This window comes from Protomyctophum parallelum (assembly GCF_964188405.1).
Source record: "Protomyctophum parallelum genome assembly, chromosome: 19".
NCBI classification, from domain to species: Eukaryota; Metazoa; Chordata; class Actinopteri; order Myctophiformes; family Myctophidae; genus Protomyctophum; species Protomyctophum parallelum.
The window spans coordinates 9,371,065-9,390,145 of NC_139717.1; the positions used below are offsets into that span (position 1 = coordinate 9,371,065).

Sequence of the window (19,081 nt, forward strand, 5' to 3'; positions counted from 1 at the left end):
TGAAAACCATTGGAAACGCATTACGCCGTAATGGATTTAAATCCTGAAGTGACCGCAACGTCCCCGTGCTCAAGAAGACACATGTACAGGCCCGTCTGAAGTTTGCCAATGAACACCTAAATGATTCTGAGAAAGCTTGGGAGAAGGTGATGTGGGCAGATGAGACCAAAATTGAACTCTTTGGCATCAACTCGACTCGTCGTGTTTGGAGGGAGAGAGTGCTGAATACAAACCTTAGAACACCATCCCCACCATAAAAAGATTATGCTTCCCAGTTTTGTGGGGTAATGGAAGGTGGGGCTTTTCAGAGTAAAATCTGCCTCATCTGCTTTGCACTCTAGTGCCTTTATTATGAAAAATTCCCTGGCAAAGGAAGTGTTCATTTAGAGCCCTGCCTAAGAAGAATTGCCAATCTACAAGGTTGTGAGCATGTAGATTGGCTATTTTCACTATCTGTGGAGTCTAACTAAATGTAATGTCTCAACTCCTACAATATATGCATACAAATGTACAGTATACTGTACATGTAGCACATTGTGGAAATTAATTAAAACTTTCCATTGTAACTACTTAATCCCTATAGGCCTATACTTCATTGACCGGAGTCCCCCAGGGGTCTATACTAGGCCCCCTCCTATGTTTCCCTCTACAGTACACATCTTCGCCGAAAATAGCCGATCTACAACGCAAGCTCAGAACGTTCCGAGCTTGTAGATCTAAAAGCTTCACTTAATGTTTGCCAAAACACAGTGGATTTTTGTGTGATTCATTCATAACTCATATGCTGTACCTGTCTTTACAGCTTTCGAGGGTTGACTGTCGCGATGCACTGGAGATGATCTGCAACCTGGAATCTGAGGGAGACGAGAAGGCTGCTTTCAGCTTATGCTCTGCCTTCCTGACCCGCCAGCTTCTACAAGCAGACACATATTGTGCTTGGTAAGAAAACAAAGTATAGACTAGTGCTGCCAACGAATATTCTATATCCGAATATATTTTCGAATCAAAAAAAGTAATGAATAACCGAATATATAAAATTAAGGTTAGAATTAAAAATAATAATACAAATAATTTTTTAGTTATTATTATTAGTAGTTTTCGCGAGACGGTGCCATGGGTAAGCGACGCGTTGTGACTTGTGAGCTTGTAGATTAGTTATATTTGCCACGCGACACGCCGACACAAGAATGCCTCATACTCTTCCTAAACGCAGACTACGCAGCGCGGGCGGGGCCGCGGGAGCCTTTAGAGAGTATATTTTTAGACAACACACAGATCTATCACTCATCAATCTTCAATCATGAAGCGACTTTATCCTTCAGGAAATTATAAAAATCACACACGTGTGAACTGAGTGGTGCAATTCCCCCCCCCCCCCCCCCCCCCTCTCTCTCTCTCTCTCTCTCTCTCTATCTCTCTCTCTCCTTAGAGTCACTACCTCTCTCACTCTCTCTCATTAGAGTCACTACCCCTCTCACTGTTTCTGGCGCCCCCTACTGCTATTTTTAAGTCACATACTCATGCTCACATGGACACACAAACAAGTACGAGACAGACACACACACAGACACACACACAAACACGTACGAGGACATTGCAAGCTGGTTGTAGGAGTGGTTGCACCACTCAAAAAGATAAATAAAATGCGTAAGGATGAAATGTGGTGCCGGGTCCGGCAGCAGCAGCAATGCAGTGTTCTGTTCTGTTCTGTGAATTAATACTGCCTCCGTGCCTCGTTTTGATAAGGCTGTGTGGTAGGATTGCTCATTTAAGAAAAATGTCTGAAGTTTTACTGGAGAAGGGAGAATGCATGCATTGTGTTCCCAACTCGGTTTTCAGCAGCACCAATGCGCGGAGAGAGAGAGAGAGTTGCGCCAGCAATGCGATCTTAAATGTTATGTCTCAGGTTGTATTGGTGTAAATATAATTATTAATAAATCCGAATGGCTCGAATTGAAATCCGAATGGGTCGAATTGCTCGAATCCACGTGGGTTTTTAAAACGAATATCCGAATGTAATTTTTGGACAATTCCGGCAGCACTAGTATAGACCCCTTGGAACGAGTGATGCACCGAATATTCGGCTGCAGAAAATATTCGGCAGACAATGGCTAAAAATGCAATTTCGGCCTATTCGGTTTCGGCCCGAATAGGCAGAAAATATATCACTGAATAGTGTATGCAATGAATGCATTCAAAAGAGCTGAATAAATGTTTTATGGACTCATAATAGTGATTTATTATTTAAGTTAGGTTTTGCATCAAACATAATTTAACTTTCTGCATAAATCAGGTAGCTTTTAGGTACGGCCATGACAGCAATGGTAGGAAAGAATATATAATATTAATCATATTCGGTATTCAGCCAACTGTTTCCTATATTCGGTTTCGGCCAAAAATGTCCCTTTCGGTGCATCCCTACTTAGAATTGGTTCAACCTATTTGATATGCATTTGGGGGATGACATGAGTAATTTCCTGCTGATTGGGTGAAGTGTTTCCGGGTGTTGATATGAGAGGGTAGCGATTCCCAACCTGTGGGCTGTGAGGGTATTCCAAATAATTGTTAAAACAAAGATTTTAATCATAACATGTACGTACTACGTACAATTCTACTACTACTAATATTGTAAAAAGCAAAAGTCATGGTATTATTTCATTGTGATGCCAATAGAAATGATCCGTATAAGGTGGGTGGGCCGAGAAGTGGGCCCTAGTAACACGTGTTCTAGAGGCTATTTTGCACATTTACATTTACTTGTTCTGACTTGAAAATGAAATCAAATGTGATGACTTGGTTCTGTCTGAACTCATGCCAAGACTTCTACACTTTGTGTTCACTAAGTTTCTTTCCACACCAGGGAGCTCACATTGTTTTGGAGTAAGCTGCTAAAGAGGTTGGAGCCGTCAGACCAGGCCTTCCTAGAGCGATGTCGGCAGATGTCCTTACTGTCCAAAACAGTGTTTCACATCTTGTTCTTCATCAAGGTCATCCAGTCAGAGGTCGGTACACAGTAGGCTTTTGTCTGTTAAGCTTACGCTTATAAGACCAAGGCTTTATGGCAAGAGCAATACATTTTATGCCTTTTCATTGATAGGACAGTAGGCTGACAGGAAATGGGGAGCAGAAAAGGCCGCCGGGATCGGGACTCAAGGTCATGTCAGGCTAGATTGTAGCCTAGGTGCCTGGGCTGCATTCGGAAGTTTAGTTACTGGGCATAACGTGCTTTCTTTTCTTTTTTCCTAAAGCATAAACAACCGCTGCTATGTAGAAGGACATATCAAACACAGCTACAAGCTCATTGTGAGGTTGTAGTTTAGCTGTTTTCACTATTGACCGTATGAGGAAGTGTATAGAGCTTAATTGGTTAAAGATGGAGTGCCACAATTTTTTTCCACCCTAAAACATGATCATCAGGTATTATTACAATATAAGGGGGAAGAACTTTTTCCAAAAAGTGTACAGTATTTGTTAAAATCACGCTTTTATGTGGACACGCCCACCAGTTCATTAAGTATGCCTGGTTTGCCTGGTGGGTGGTGATGGGTGGTGATCCACCTGAACTGAAGCCGCACCCACAGCTGTAGTTGTATGATAAAGGGGGAGGGGTTAGGGGAGGGGCTGATAGTGTGGTGTCACTATATTACTGTTTACTTCATTGGCCTGTTTGACTGTCAAGGGTTCAGCCTCCAGGAAGAAACCCTAAATACAAAGTTAATACACCATTGCACATAAAAACAACTCCAGTCTGTCTAATTAAGTACTGTCACCTCATAGACACATGAAAAACTGGAAAAATACAAAAATTGTGGCACTCCATCTTTAAATTACATTCCTGTGCTTTTTTCCACAGAGTGACAGCGTGGGGCTGCCGGTGTGCATTGAAATGTGCATAAGAGCCTTGCAGATGGACTCAAACGAAGCAAGCACCATGGCCAGCATCTGCAAAACCATTTCCTGTTTGCTCCCTACTGACCTGGAAGTAAAGCGAGCCTGCCAGCTAACGGAGTTCCTCTTGGAGCCCACAGTAGACTCTTACTACGCCGTGGAGACACTGTACAACGAACCGGATCAGAAGTTGGATGAAGAGGACATGCCCGTGCCCAACTCCCTACGTTGTGAACTTCTGCTGGTCTTCAAGACCCAATGGCCTTTCGACCCAGAATTCTGGGACTGGAAGACTCTGAAACGCCAGTGTCTGGCACTGATGGGTGAGGAGGCCTCCATCGTATCGTCCATTGACTTGCTTAACGAGAGCCCGGACTCTCCTGAGGACGTCTGGGACACCCTTGGCAATGAAGCCTTTGAAGATACTACCGGTATATCTAAGGAAGTACTAGAAAAGAGAAAGAAAAACCGAGAGTCAAAGAAGATGAGGGAAAAAGGTTTAATATCTGCCAGGTTTAGAAACTGGCAGGCGTACATGCAGTACTGTGTTCTGTGCGATAAGGAGTTCCTTGGCCACAGGATTGTACGCCACGCACAGACTCATTTAAAAGGTGGATTGTATAGCTGCCCAATATGCACTGAGACTTTTACCACAAAAGATACATTGGTTCCCCATGTAGCATCACATGTTAAGCAGTCATGCAAGGAAAGGCTGACTGCAATGAAAACAAATAAGAAATTGGCAAATCCCAAAACGGCTGCGCCTGTTCTCGCAGCGTTGCAAGCCAAGTCTGAAAATCAGCTTGCTACACCAGAAATTGGGAATTCCCTAGCACGTAATGGAACACACCCAGCCGAGACAAAAATCACCGGGCCTATGACGGATAATGGTGAGGAAAATGTATGCCCAGTAGCAAACTGCAGAAAAGGGTTTAAGTTTTTAAAAAATCTTCTTGCGCATGTGAGAGGTCATGGAAATAATGAGCAGGCAAAGCGTTACCTTGAAATGCAGAGCAATAAGGTTGTTTGTCAGTACTGCCGTCGCCACTTTGTTAATGTCACCCACCTTAATGATCATTTACAGGTTCACTGTGGCGTGAAGCCTTACATTTGCATACAGTTAAATTGCAACGCCAGTTTTCAATCTAACACTGAGCTCCTAGTGCACAGTAAAGAGCATGCTGTATTTAAGGCAAGATGCATGTTTCCTAATTGTGGGATGATATGTAGTGGAGCCTTCCAGCTGTATGACCACGAGGCACAGCATTATAAAACATTCACCTGCAAAGTACCGGACTGTGGGGATATTTTCCATTCACAAGTGCAGTTGGATTGGCACCAGCAGAGGGAGCACGATGCCACTGTAGAGGAGAGCAGTCACACTTCAGAGAACCAGACTTTACATGATGACACAGACTTTGGTCCATCACTGATCGAGCGAATGCTCTCTGAACCGACACCCTTGACACAGGAGACTTCACAAGAGTCAAACATTTGTAATGAGGAGAACACCGCTCAGCTAGACCTTGGTACAGATGAACGGGCCATTGAGCGCTTGCTGACATATCCCCAAGAACCTGTTCACAACTCTGAACAATATGCAGTGAAATGTGAGCCCCAAGACCAAACTATGTTTTCGGTCAGTACGACACAGCAACATATACAGTTTCAGGATAATTCTGTGATTTCATCCACCATGAATTCACACTTTTCTGACCCAAATACATACAAAGATGGCTCAGGTTCTCATTCATTTGATTATGTGCAGTCGGCCCCACACAATCAATTAATACCTCCATTTGAAGCCAGTGTAGATCACTTGTCACATGCCTATCACACCAACGCACATAGTAGTCAACCACAGATGTTCTCCAGTGAAGGAGATGATGAATCTATGAGCTACAACTCCAACTGCATTGTACCTTTTCCACAACAGATGCAGTCTGTGTGCCAGAGCAACCTGTTACCACCTGACCCACTCAAAAATAGCATGCCAACAGCAATGTCACAATCTCTCCCCCCAGTAATGGCCCCTCTGTTACCCTCAGGAACTGGGCCAAACAATCCCATGCCATATTCTGTCAATGCGGTGCCGGCTGCCCCCGCAGTGGAGAAAGTGCGTCACTACTGTGCATTTGAAAACTGTTCCAGGAACTACAGCTCCTATAAAAGTGTTGCAAAGCACATGAAAGCTGACCATTCGGACTTCTATGAACGTTGGAAAATTGCCAGGAGAGCCGCCAACCCACCCCGGGGTAGGCCAAAGAAACAAGTTGATCTACTTCCGAACCCACAGGGAAATGCAGTCAATATACATAATGTTCAGAGGCAAAATGTCATACAATCACACCCATTTCCAAACATGCTTCTGAACTATGATGAACAAACCTCTCATCCCCCATCTATTACAAATCAACTTGCCCCTGTGGAAAATATCTTAAACTCTATTGTACAAATGGGAAGTGCGCCAAATCAATTATTAGCAGTGCAGCCTCAAGTTGGAGCAGGTCACCAATGGCATTCAACACCTGTAAACAATCAAGTTCGTAACTCTGGTCCTGCCCAGTCCCAAAACTATCCATCAAATATGCAAGCGATTGCACAAGTTAATGCTACCGGTGGAGCTCTGGCACTTGGTGCCCCCTCTTGCCCTATAATGGGATCCAATTTGCCCTCATATACAAACCGTTTGAAAGAAATACCTGACACAGTGGCAAATTCTGTACCGCAGTATACACAGATACGAAATACTTTTGACACTAATGACAGTTTGTCAGAAATTACAATGGCAATACTAAGTCCTACACAAATCAAATTGGAGCCTTCACTTGAAGCCTGTGATGCTAGGGCTAGTCTGTCTGAAAATCACAATGTCATTTCTGGTCCTGGAAATCAGAAGCGAAAAAGAACCAGAAGAACAAAGTGGCCAGCCATCATCAAAGATGGCAAGTTTGTTTGCTGCAAATGTTACAAAGAATTTACTAATCCTAAATCACTGGGAGGTCATCTGTCCAAACGTTCTAACTGCAAGGATTTTGATGATTCGGAGCTAAGTGCCGACTTGCCGACATCCTTTCTTGATCTTCTCAATTCAGAGCAAATGGTTAACCCCCTTGAGCCACAGCCATCTTATGATCCCTCTGCAGTTTATCAGGAGACACCTATTCAGTCAAGTACCTCAACAGGCACAAAAGAGTTCCCTACTCCTAATTATCCTCAAGCCAGTTTGCCAGCATATGGCAATGGTGAACAAACTGACGATCTTCTTAAACAAATCATGGCTGATGCAAACCTTACTGACCTGTTTGAGCAACCAACTGCTTCCGAGCCTTCGTTCCAAACTCAATGTGGTCCCTATGGAGCTGTTGAGCGTTTGCCAGAGAGCCCAGTGATACAGCAGAGTTCAGTAATACAGCACACTGCCAGTGTCCAGGCCAAGAGGGAGAATGAAACGTATACAAGCCTTTACCCCCAGTCAGGTGTTGCGCCGTATGGCAACCGTGCTATCCGTGATCCTCTACTCACACAGCTCCTCTCACGAAACTCACCTACTGGTTCTCCTAGTAGGCTGGCCACTGACCACAAGTCCCCTGGTGGAATCCTCAATTCTCTCTCACCAATGAGCAGTCTGACACTGGATATGAAAAGGGCTGTGCCACTAGTAGAAACCCAGGGTAGTCCAACATCGACACACATCAAGCTGGTTAAGACTAAGACAAAGAAGAAGACTGCCGATCATAATATCAAGAAGAGATTGAGGGAACAGATTTTGGCGGGTGACTTTCAACGTAGAAACAGTTCATGTAATTCAGTCGGTGTTGACCCTGATGATAGTATAAAGAGTCCTGTGTCATTATATCCAAATGAAATTAAACAGGAATCAGAATTTGTTAGAATCAGTGGAGGACGGGTTCAGGCGAATTCAGTAATCATGCCCGCACCCCCTGGTGAAATTGAAGGAGGGGGCAACATGCCGAGCTTTTCCTGTTTTAGAGACCTGTCCAGCCCACAACAGATGCCAACCCCCACCAGTGTAGAGGCTAATGATGTTGAAATGGGCCCCACACGGCTTCCTGTACGCCCACCACAATGGGTGATGGAGGTAGAGGACACTTTTGACAAACCTGACCCGACAAGCCTCTGTCAGTCGCCACAGATTAACAACAATTTTCACAATGATACAGTGTCAGCAACGACTAATTCCGATGGCCCGAGTATGTCAACGGTGGTCAAGCCGTTTGCTTGTGAGTGTGAAAACTGCCCATTTAGTTCGATGTCAATGGATTCACTTTGGAGACATCTTGCCAAATGGCACAACTACACACAAGAGATGCTAATCTCATTTAAGAAAAGACGAGGTAGATTTGCACCATTTGTCTGTCAAAAATGCAGCAAAACTTTTACCCGTAACTCAAACCTTCGTGCTCACTACCTGTCGGCTCACAAGTTGTCCAATGAAGAGTTTAAGGAACTAGATATGCAACGTATCTTAGCTAAAAAAGCTCACAGGCAGACAGCCCCATCTACTCTGAGCAGTCCAAGCACTGTTGTAAACTCAGCCCCATCTACTCTGAGCAGTCCAAGCACTGTTGTAAACCCAGCCCCATCTACTCTGAGCAGTCCAAGCACTGTTGTAAACCCAGCCCCATCTACTCTGAGCAGTCCAAGCACTGTTATAAACCCAGCCCCATCTGCTCTGAGCAGTCCAAGCACTGTTGTAAACTCAGTTCCATCTGCTCAGACCACCATTGTGACTCCCCTCCCCTCTACGTTTATGCTCCATGGTCCAAATAAACGAGAATATCAGCCACCGTCATTTGGACAGTATAACAGAAATAGAAACGGTCAGAGATTGCCTGTTGGCAACCACACACAGAAGTTAATTAATACCAGGCAAATTATTCCCTTGCTAAATGAAAAACGAACAAAGGCACCAAGTTGTACAGTGACCCATCAAGCCCAAGAACCCGGCCATGTCACAGAACAATGGTCAGATGGACAGAATAGAGCAGTTTCTTCTGTTTGCACTCAATACTTGTCATGTCACCAAACTGGAGCTCAATCGCCAACAGCGTCAACTTCTCAGATCCAGGATGTCCCTGTTCCCCTTCAGGCTTCAATACCTCCGTCTCTAGAAGATCAGTCTAAAATGAACAATCAGCAAATGATCAAACCCAAAATGGAAGCTCTGGACGTAGACCCCCCTAAAAAGTCAAAAGAGAAGCGGCCAGAATCAAATCAAGCAATCAAAGATGCATACATTTACAGACCATATCGCTGTGTACACAAAGGCTGTATAGCAGCTTTTACCATCCAGCACAATCTGATCCTCCATTATAGGGCTGTTCACTCTGCCCTGTCAGCACTGGAGGTGAACCAAGAGCAGGATCAAAGTGAGGGGCTGGACGAGACAAAGTACCACAAGGAGGCGCCACAAAGTCAGGTCATCCATTCAGTTGAGGAACCACAAATTCAAGTCATCCATTCAGTTGTTAAAGAATTTAGGTGTCAAGTGAAGGACTGTTCGAGACATTTTCAAGAAGTTACCAGCGTTTTGCAACATTACCTGCAGGTTCATGAATTCACCTTGAAAACGGCTGTTACTCTTTTGTCCACGATCTACCTTGGCAGGTTTTCTTGTGATCAGCAGGGATGTGCAACATCCTTCACTTCTGTGTGGCACTACATCGAACATGTCAAAGAAAAGCACAAAAATGTCCCGCTGACCAAAACGAAAGTTGAACAGCGGATGTTTAAGTGTGAAGTTGAAGGATGTGATTGTTTATATGCCACGAAGTCAAACCTGATCAGGCATATAGGGAAAAAGCACCCCGAGATTTACTGTATTCAATTTCCGAAGATAAATGAGGAAGAGGTGAAACAAAGCTCAAAGAATCCCCATTACCAAATCACAAAGTCGAGCAATGGTAAAGAAAATATTGAGAGCAATAAAAAGATACCCAAGGTCAGTGAGAAAAAGAGAACTGAGAAAACAAAACATCACTGGAGTAAATATGGAATGCCCTCCCTGAAATCTAAGGAAGAGGCAGCTACAATGTGCACAAAGAAATCCAGTCTTCAATACCCCTGTATGATAAAAGGATGCGAGTCTGTGATGAGGTCAGAACGGAGCATAATTAAGCATTATGTTGGGCACGGGCTGTCTGAGAAGTACTTGGAGGAACAGAGGAGCCGCTTCATATATTGCAAAAAGTTTGCGCGGTACAAATACCACTCGATGAGGAGTGACGAAGATTCCAAATCTGAGAATAGTTCTGACTTGTCTGATGCAGAGGACATGGCAAACACTGGCATCGAAGGAAGTGGATATGAATATTCCAAGCCAGTCTTGCGGAAACGTGTGGCAGCTGAACTCTCTGCCAAAATGTTTGATGGCAAACTATCAGACAATGATGAACTTTCTGATAACGGTTCCGATTTCTCTGTAGTGGTCAAAGTCAAACGCAAAAGAGGGCGTCCGCGAAAACTGGGGAACTTAAAATTTGACAAAAGAAGAAAGAGGCCGGTGAGATCAAAAAAGAGTCGCAAAGTTTACCACAAAGTGGAAGAATCGGATGACTCTTCCTGCGAATCCTTCCCTGCCATTGTTCAGGAAGAGCTTGCTGGGCAAAATGTAAGTGCAGAGTTAACCTCATTTAAACCCATGGGATTTGAAATGTCCTTCCTGCAGTTCTTGGAGCAATCAAACCAATCTCATCACAATAACAATGAGACAAGGTTTGGGAAAACGTCCTGTTCATTTGTGCACACCAAAGAAATCTGTGTTGAGTTCAACAACCGTCAGAATTTTAAATCACTCAATAAGGTCACAATTGTTGTAGAGGAAGCTTTTTCAGATGTCACTGAACGTCTATTGAAACAACTTCAGGATATGCGACCCACAGTTATATTGGAGAAAAATGATTTTGAATGATTTTTTTTCTTTTATTTCAAGAAATAGAATCTCAGGAGTAGAATGTTTTATCTGATTTTATCTGATGTGTACTGATGCCCTACAAATAAATGTTTTTGTTACATTGCTATACCTTACTGTAATATTACCTCTATAAAATGTGTCAATTTTTTTTAAACAATAAAATACATAGCATGTTTGTATTTACAACCTAATAAATCACCAGTTAAACCAAGAGGGAGAAAAAAAATTATGGCACCAGCTTATGTCTTAATCGTCCCTATGGGACAACATAGGCCTATGATTAAATTGACTCTGAATTGTAATAATGTGTATAGTTTGTGATTTGAAAATGCTGTGTGTATGTATTGTTTTAAATCAGCTACTGCCCTCAGCAGTCTTAATACAATTAAACACATTTTATTAGTTTGTTTTCTAATGTGCTTTCTTTAATCCATTCCACTTTAAAACAGTACATGTTCAAATTCATTGAAAGTTAAAGGTACTGCAAATACCACTCTGATAATATTACATAGGCCTACAGCAAATTGCTAAACTGTGATACTTTTATTTACATGAGCAACCAGAACTTTAACTCATCTTGTTGACACACGTTAGCATCTTAGTTTTGTTGTTGAGTTCTCCTGGCTTCAAAAATATTTGCTAAATAGCCAGCCAATTTAGCAAAGATGAATGCAGATGAATGTGTGGTTAAGCAGACTAGTAGTGTATACGAGATTCTTAATCTGAGCCAAAGCCTACAGCAGGGGTTCTCAACCCGTGGGTCGTGACCCCTCGGGTCACGAGACATGGCCAAATTATTTCTGGGGGTCCCCAGCCAAAAAACATTGAGAACCCCTGGCCTACAGTATGTCATTTAAAGGGTTTTGGAAGGACACTTAAATGGAAAAAAGAACACCATATAAATCGTTTCCACAAATTTACATGTAAGACGAAATGGGTCACATAAGATTACAGGGAAGAATAAATGTGTATAATCCTTTATAAAAAGTGATTTATATGCCTCGCACAGGCATGAGGCATGATTTTGGGGATGTGGTTCACAACATATTGCACATATTAATACTTAGAAAATAATATACTGACTGAATACACTGCTGAACATGTAGAAATTATTTTATAGCTATCTATGAGAACATTTAAAGGACCACTTCACCACTTTTCAACCTATCTTCATATAATAGGTCTTCACTAATAATCATGATAAAATGCCACCATTTTGTTTTACTCAGTCTGTGTCTCATAGGAGGGCTGTGGGCAGTTCAGAAACCTGTCCACCAGTGACATCGATAGGGAATTCAAGCTAATAGAAAATGCAGGCTTTCTAGTCCTGAAAAGTTTTTCTTGTTTGAAAAGAATCTGCCTAACGATGTCACTGCTGGTGGACGGGTTTCTGAACTGTAACTGTAATTTGTTCCAAAAATGTGTTTTGCAAAGGCCAATGTGAAAAGGGTGGGATATATTCCTTAGCTTAGTAGGAAAGTGCGTGAAAGATTTCATGTAAATTGCACGCTACGTTCATGATTTGAGGCGTTTTATTCAAAACAGACCAATCCTGCAAACGTTGAAAGCCAATGTTAGCCAATTAGGATGGAATATGAAATATCGGACCAGGCCGCTACAGGCCATTCTGGAAAATTTGGGGCAGAGGTTCATCGTTGGCGCATCCAGGGAGTGTGCGCAAAATTTGGCATCGATGGTTAACGTTGCTGGAGATTAGCTGGTAACAGACGGACGTACACACGACAGAGGAGTGCAAAACATACTCTCTCCCCATGCCTATGGCCCATGGTGGAGAAAAAATGGTGCAATTTTAGCATGATCATTAGTGAGGACCTATTATATGAAGATAGGTTGAAATGTCGTGAAGTGGTCCTTTAATGAATGATTAAACCTTTTCTGACACTGTCAAAATGAAATTGTATCCCATTTATTAGGGCAATGGTTCTGACTGAGTTCAGTGACTGACAGTGAGGTATCCCCAGCTAAATGATTGGTATTTACAAATGGGTCCATTTGGTACATTTCTTTACACTCAAACTATTATTTGAGTGTATTTTGATTGAGGTCCCAAACATGAAACTCATCAAATGGGGCTCATTGCATCCCAAACTCAACAAATCTATCAGAGCACAGGCTGTATTTCATCAGTAGAAGTTGATGGCTGTGGTGGGCTTGTTTCTTTGTTTGACGTGGGCTGCTGCTGTGTTGGTGTGAGGGACCTGCTGCAGCTGCTCCCAACAACAGGTGCAGCTGCACCACGGCATTGACAGTGAGCGATGCGGGCCCCAGCCTGAGCCTGCACCACAGGCACATACTGCTTGCAGAAACATTTCCAGCACTGTTTAGACGTGATATACATCAATTCCACGAAATTAAGCACAATACACAAAATAGACGTACAGCCCATGATATAAAGGAAGACCTTCTTCTCAGTCGCTTTGGCAATGTAACAATCCACCGTGTTGGGACAGGGATACAAACTGCACTGTAGCAGCACCGGCACCTCGAAGCCACTGTACAGAAAATAAAAGACGAGTAGGGACCCCACCTCGAAGACTGTCTTGAACACCAGACTGACAATGTAGGTGCACAGCAGGCCTCCGTCAATGCTGCCCTTGTTCTCGTAAAGTTTGCGTTTGTATTTGGCCTCTCTGTGCTCTCTGTACGCCACATGCAGAGCCACCAGCAGGGAAGGGGTGGACACCATAATCAGCTGCAGGGCCCACAGACGCACCTGGGAGGTGGGGAAGAAGAAGTAGTACTGGTAAGTAACAGAACTTGAATATTTTTATATACTATTTACTCTACTACAATATTCGACAGCTTTAGAGCCATAGAGTAATTTACTAGTATTTTATCAAAAACAACAACGCATCACCTAGTCCTAGTGGCACGTGAGCTTAGAGCTGCTATTTTGGAAAAGGTTTACATATTTTGAAACATGAGTAGGCCTACTTTTACTTCCTAAGTATATTTTGATGCCAATACTTTCATACTTTTACTCAAGTACATTTGTGAATTCAGCTGTCTTTTTTCTATTTTGTAGGCTATACTTTTTTTGTCCCATCTGTATTGTATACAGACTGTCATAATCGGGGTGGTAGTCTCACTAGCTGCTCTCATATTTAGACATTTGGATCCTGTGTCTATCGACATGACCTTGACACAAGACTGTTTCTGGTTTGACAAAAATGTTGACCTGAAGGTCACATCTATTAATGCCCTTTGTGCTGGAAACCTGGGTAGAACAGGAAAGTTGCATAGCGCAACTTCAAAAATCACACCTGTGTGAAGTGTACATATATTGTTACTGTACTGTACTGTGGTCTGTATAGGCTACTGTCTATTGTATAGTGCACTGTGCTCTCTAGTTGTACTCTGTGCCACTTTACTCTTACGAATACATAGCTCCGTAATGGAGTGGAGGCACCGCTCAAAAATACATACATTTGAGTAGGGTAGGCTATATTCCTTCCACCACTGGGGTGCATGCAACCATGCAGGGCAGGGCCCACAGACAGACCAACCTGGGAGATGGGGAAGAAGTGGTCGAAGCACACGTTCTCGCAGCCGGGCTGCTGGGTGTTGCAGGTAAAGTCCTTGTTCTCGTCCCGCCACACCTGCTGGCCCGCCACCACGTACACCAGGATGCGGAAGACGAAGAGGATGGACAGCCAGACGCGACCGACGACCGTGGAGTACTTGTTCACCCCGCTGAGGATGCTCTCCAGGAACAGCCAGTTCATGCTGTTTGCTTATTGGCTTAGCTTTTCTCTCCTGTAAATTAGACAGGAATATCCTCAGTCAGTCAGTCAGTCAGTCAGTCAGTCAGTCAGTCAGTCAGTCAGTCAGTCAGTCAATCAATCAATCAATCAATACAAATAGCTTATAGCCCACTGTTTGGGAAACCCTTTTTTGGGTCCCTTTTTTTGTATTCTACATTTTGTTTTTAATCAATAGGCCTATTATTTAAAAAAGACAAATCTAAGAAATTCCATATACATTAGAAAACAAATGTTTATTAAGAAGTAGTGAAAGATCTGCTTGAAGATCTGCTATTTTCACTATAGTTTGGGTCCTGGGACAATCTCTTTTTGGTCACAGGCTAAAAGGTTTGGAAACCACTTCATCATTTGTGTTTGTGTGTCTATTAGTCAGTTGGTTAGTCACATGGTTAGTGTTACATGTGGTTATCATGAGATCACGTGGGTCACAAAGAAATGAGCAGACAAAATTGGACCTTTTAACATTTTTTTCCTTTTAAATACAAATCCCTAAATATCCAATTTAAAGTTTCAATAAGTTAAATTACATTTATTTAAATTAAAATGTATGGAACCAAATCAGGTGTGTGTGTGTGTGTGTGTGTGTGTGTGTGTGTGTGTGTGTGTGTGTGTGTGTGTGTGTGTGTGTGTGTGTGTGTGTGTGTGTGTGTGTGTGTGTGTGTGTGTGTGTGTGTGTGTGTGTGTGTGTGTGTGTGTGTGTGTGTGTGTGTTTTATTATTATTTTGTGTTAAAACGATTAGACTAGTTTATAAATCAGTGAGAGTGGCAGCTGAACTGCTTGTTTTGAATACTGTAGCCTAATTCCCATTAATTAATAATGTCTATGATTATGAAATAACATAGCTTACATTATTCTATTTTACTTTATTAAACTTATGACAGTGATATGGTTTGATTGGTTTGATGGTTTGATTTCAAAACTGTATAAGCTACCCTTTGATTTTATTTTGGAGAATATATGCAGATCAAAGGCTTAATTATTTCCATATTCATATTTATAGAAAGAAAACGTACCTTTGCAGCATGAGGGATAACTGTGAAGAAGATCTGCGTTCGTTGGACTTTATGCTGCCTTTGTTGTCGCATACACCTGGAGACTGTCCTCACCTGCCACACCTTATGTAACCAAATTCGTATTTGAATAGCTGTTTCCCTAGGAAGCGACTATATAGCCTATATGGCAAATAAAATGCATTAAAATTTAAAAAGTATGCTAGTTCTTTAATCAGTAGATATAGCCATGCTGTATTCTAGTCCTTAAAGTCGTTTAAAGTTGAGGTTTAATAGTTAATATGCAGTATAGCCCGCACACACACATCATCACCATAACAACCCTAATGCAAATATCCGTTCTTCCCTGTTCATTATCTAGGCCTACCTGTGTACATGTCCAAATAGGGAGCAGCAGGCAATGTTATCTCGTTTTTTTGTTGTGATGAGAGCACCATGTATTTTGTATGAGCATATTGTCTTACTCTCATTCATAAATCATTTGTGCTTGTTATATGCGTCATGCGTTTATTGTAGTTTCTATTGCACGTTGTGTCTGTTTTGTTTGAGGAAAAAATATATACAAATAAAATACTTGTCAGTTATGTCACGCCGGCGCCGACTTATAAAAAACAGTTACCGTACGTTTTAAGTTTTTGTTTTGCAAATTATTGACCATGTTCTAACCAGCAGGTGTCGCTGTGGACTTTTTTTTCTTCAGAAGGTAGAATTTCTTCTTTCATTAGCACTCGTTGGTTGTATTGACATTGAAACATGGCTCCTTACAGAGACACAACAACAACAACGACGTTGTCCGCATTTCAGACCTTGTTTTCACAGTAAAAATAGTTGTGATTCATACAAGAAATAAAATACAATTTGACATGTCATCTGTGGAGTCTAGTGAAGGGAAGGAGGCTCCCAAGGAGAAAGGTTTCAAGACCCCTGGACTGAGAGGTGCAAAGACCACCACGCTGTTCCGAGCTGTCAACCCTGAGCTCTTCATAAAACCAGTGAGACTGCTCTATTTTTTCTCCTTTTTTCTTTATTGACAAATTACAATTTGTATCTGTATTGAAGTGTCGTGTCCCTTATGTTTACCTATCATAGGTTTATTTTTTCGAAGTCATCTATAATATTAATAATAATATGGTGATGATTATGATCATGATGATAATAATAACAATTTGTAACACCTTTCTTGACATCAAATGCAGTCCAAAGTGCTTTACATAAAACAGATAAATACAAAAGAAATAGAGAACAAAACAAAACACTGCATCACTTTAGATGGATTATACAGAGTCAGACTCTATTCAAACATTTATTGGGCCAATCTACATTTGCAGGGAACCACCCAGAATAAGAAACCACACAGACTATTGAAAGATATACTGAAATGTACAGGGAACCACTAAAAGCAACTGTGGAAAAAAAAGAAAAGGGTCTTGAGCTAGCTCTGGTCCATAGCCCTAATGCCTTTTTAGAGCTATAGCCTATATGGACCAAAGCTAGTCCCTGTATGTATCAGTCCCTATGCTCATTCTGTAGCTCAGAGATACAGAATGAGCACATACAGGGCTAGTCTTGAGCTTGCTTTAAAGCTATGTACAGTATGGTCGTTGCCTGTCTTATGTAATGGTAGCCATGGTTCACATGACACTCGTCTGTCATGATTATGACAGTCATGTTTCAGAGCTAATGTAATGGGTGTAGTCTTCTCTTGATACAAGGCTGATGTTTACACACTCCTGCTGCATATAATTGCATCAATTGGACACTGGGCCACGCATTGTCACATAAGTTTACAGCCGTTGTAAAAGAGTTGGTGATTGATTTATTAGTTTGTTATACTTTTGTCAACAAGAGCCCAAACAAAGTTTGGCAGCTTAAAAAGAGTAATACGGTCATAACCACAGACTGTAGAGAAGAAGACATAATGTCAAATATACAATGACAAATATAAGGTGCATGGATGGTCAAAATATGACTAAACTGAGGCAAAATATACTTCCTACGAAAGTGGAGGGCAGACAATATTTGCAGCAGATATAAAAAGCAAGGGATTAATTGATTAATTGATTGAATCCATGATTAATTGCATACACAGGACCCCAATGGAAATGACAAGCCCAAGGATTTTTGTGTTATCCTCATCATCCTCATCCGCATCATTGTATTATCGTACCACTGTGCAATTTACAAAATGTTATTAAAGTATTCAATGACAGTCTATTGTGCAGGTGGGATACATCACTTGGCACGTTACTTTGTAATATACAGTGCCAGACTGCAGCAGCAGCAGTGGAATGTATTCATAATCATATCTTTATCTATATAAAGTGACAATGCCTCTGCCTGTGACTGTGTTTTCCAGAACAAACCAGTGATGGCATTTGGACTGGTAACAATCACCCTGTGTGTTGGATATTTGGGCTACATGCACGCAATGAAAGACAACGACCAACAACTTTACGAAGCCGTGGACAGCGAAGGGGAGAAATATATGAGAAGAAAGACCTCAAAGTGGGACTGAAACCATACATATACTGTATGTACACATGCTATAAAGAATTTAGTCGGTATGAACGTCTGGGGAATTAAACTACTTTGTGAACTGCAATATGTAGCTTTTGTCTTCTATGTCATGACATGTGAAAGAATCAGGCAGTTCCTTACCAAGGTACAGTACGCTAAGGAAATATTATATTCACTGTTCTGATTTTAAAGGTAAAAGTCACTTGGATATTAGTTAAGAGCACAATTTTCTTTTTCAGGTTAATATTGGTAGGCAGTGTAGGTCTATTATATATTAGGGGTGTGGGGTAAGTGATATAATACTGTATATATTTTTGGGGTTAAAATGATAAATAAAATGGCTCTTAATTAACAATAGTACCGGTAATCATAGTGTGTGCTCAGTAATGGTGGTCTCCCTGTCGCTCCAGCACCTCTTTAAAATAAATAAAATAAAAAACAACTTAAGTAACATTATGGCTTGTGTTGTGGGCGGCTATTCATTGTAGGTAGTTTATGGCAGCCTGATTTACAAGCTATGTTGTTATATTGTCACTTGAAGAGAAAGCTCAACAAGTTAAAAGTTTATCCAAGTTGAGGTGAAATATTTGATGAAAGGGGGCACCAATAATTACAGATTGGCCTTTTAATTGGCCTTAGTCATACTCAATACTCAAATTTGTGGCAGCGTAATAATGGATACAAGAAGATACAAGCAGAGTGTAAAATGTGCAGACTTAAATGTACCCTTACTTTTTGTTTATGCCCAAAATGACTGGGTACCGGTATGCAGGTTTTGTAGTCATTTGTAGCAAACTAGCAATCATATAAATATTAGATCCTAATTGTCAAAATGTTCAATCATGTTCTAATCATTTCTACTTTACATTGCTGTTGTTGCAGTTTTCCAAATATGTACAATTTTTTACATTTTGGTTGACCAAGGTGCCCGCTCTTTTTTAGT

General features: G+C 41.6%; 3 protein-coding genes across 4 annotated transcripts in view; 2 read left to right on the forward strand and 1 right to left on the reverse strand.

Annotated features, from left to right (window-relative positions):
* The window catches only part of znf292b (zinc finger protein 292b), a 30,579-nt gene extending 19,381 nt beyond the window's left edge, over positions 1–11,198 (forward strand). Inside the window, exons 6-9 of one of the 2 annotated variants that reach the window (XM_083790676.1) lie at positions 803–939; positions 2,861–3,002; positions 3,854–7,221; positions 7,278–7,463. In XM_083790676.1, the coding sequence (XP_083646802.1) occupies positions 803–939; positions 2,861–3,002; positions 3,854–7,221; positions 7,278–7,338 (3,708 nt within the window). In that variant the 3' untranslated portion in view covers positions 7,339–7,463. Of the gene's footprint in view, positions 1–802; positions 940–2,860; positions 3,003–3,853 lie in introns of both variants that reach the window. The other variant, XM_083790675.1, reaches the window with a different exon arrangement.
* A 1,623-nt stretch (positions 11,199–12,821) lies between these two features.
* gjb7 (gap junction protein beta 7) lies at positions 12,822–15,693 on the reverse strand. The gene is made up of 3 exons (XM_083790239.1): positions 15,625–15,693; positions 14,353–14,602; positions 12,822–13,559 (listed from the first exon to the last, which is right to left on the reverse strand). The coding sequence occupies exons 2-3, from the start codon at positions 14,569–14,571 to the stop codon at positions 12,948–12,950; spliced, it is 831 nt and encodes a 276-aa protein (XP_083646365.1). The 5' UTR covers positions 14,572–14,602; positions 15,625–15,693; the 3' UTR covers positions 12,822–12,947.
* Positions 15,694–16,367: 674 nt separating this feature from the next.
* On the forward strand, positions 16,368–18,223 carry smim8 (small integral membrane protein 8). The gene is made up of 2 exons (XM_083790269.1): positions 16,368–16,613; positions 17,978–18,223. Exons 1-2 carry the CDS (start codon positions 16,485–16,487, stop codon positions 18,134–18,136), a joined length of 288 nt encoding a protein of 95 aa, XP_083646395.1. The 5' UTR covers positions 16,368–16,484; the 3' UTR covers positions 18,137–18,223.
* The last annotated feature ends 858 nt before the right edge of the window (positions 18,224–19,081 follow it).

Excerpts from the sequence above, each read along its gene's own strand:
- gjb7 (XM_083790239.1), bottom strand. The coding sequence starts at position 14,571 with ATGAACTGGCTGTTCCTGGAGAGCATCCTCAGCGGGGTGAACAAGTAC. Across the intron at positions 13,560-14,352 it reads ACTTCTTCCCCATCTCCCAG|GTGCGTCTGTGGGCCCTGCA; the intron begins GTTGGTCTGTCT and ends CCCACCTCCCAG.
- smim8 (XM_083790269.1), top strand. The coding sequence starts at position 16,485 with ATGTCATCTGTGGAGTCTAGTGAAGGGAAGGAGGCTCCCAAGGAGAAA. Across the intron at positions 16,614-17,977 it reads CTGAGCTCTTCATAAAACCA|AACAAACCAGTGATGGCATT; the intron begins GTGAGACTGCTC and ends TGTGTTTTCCAG.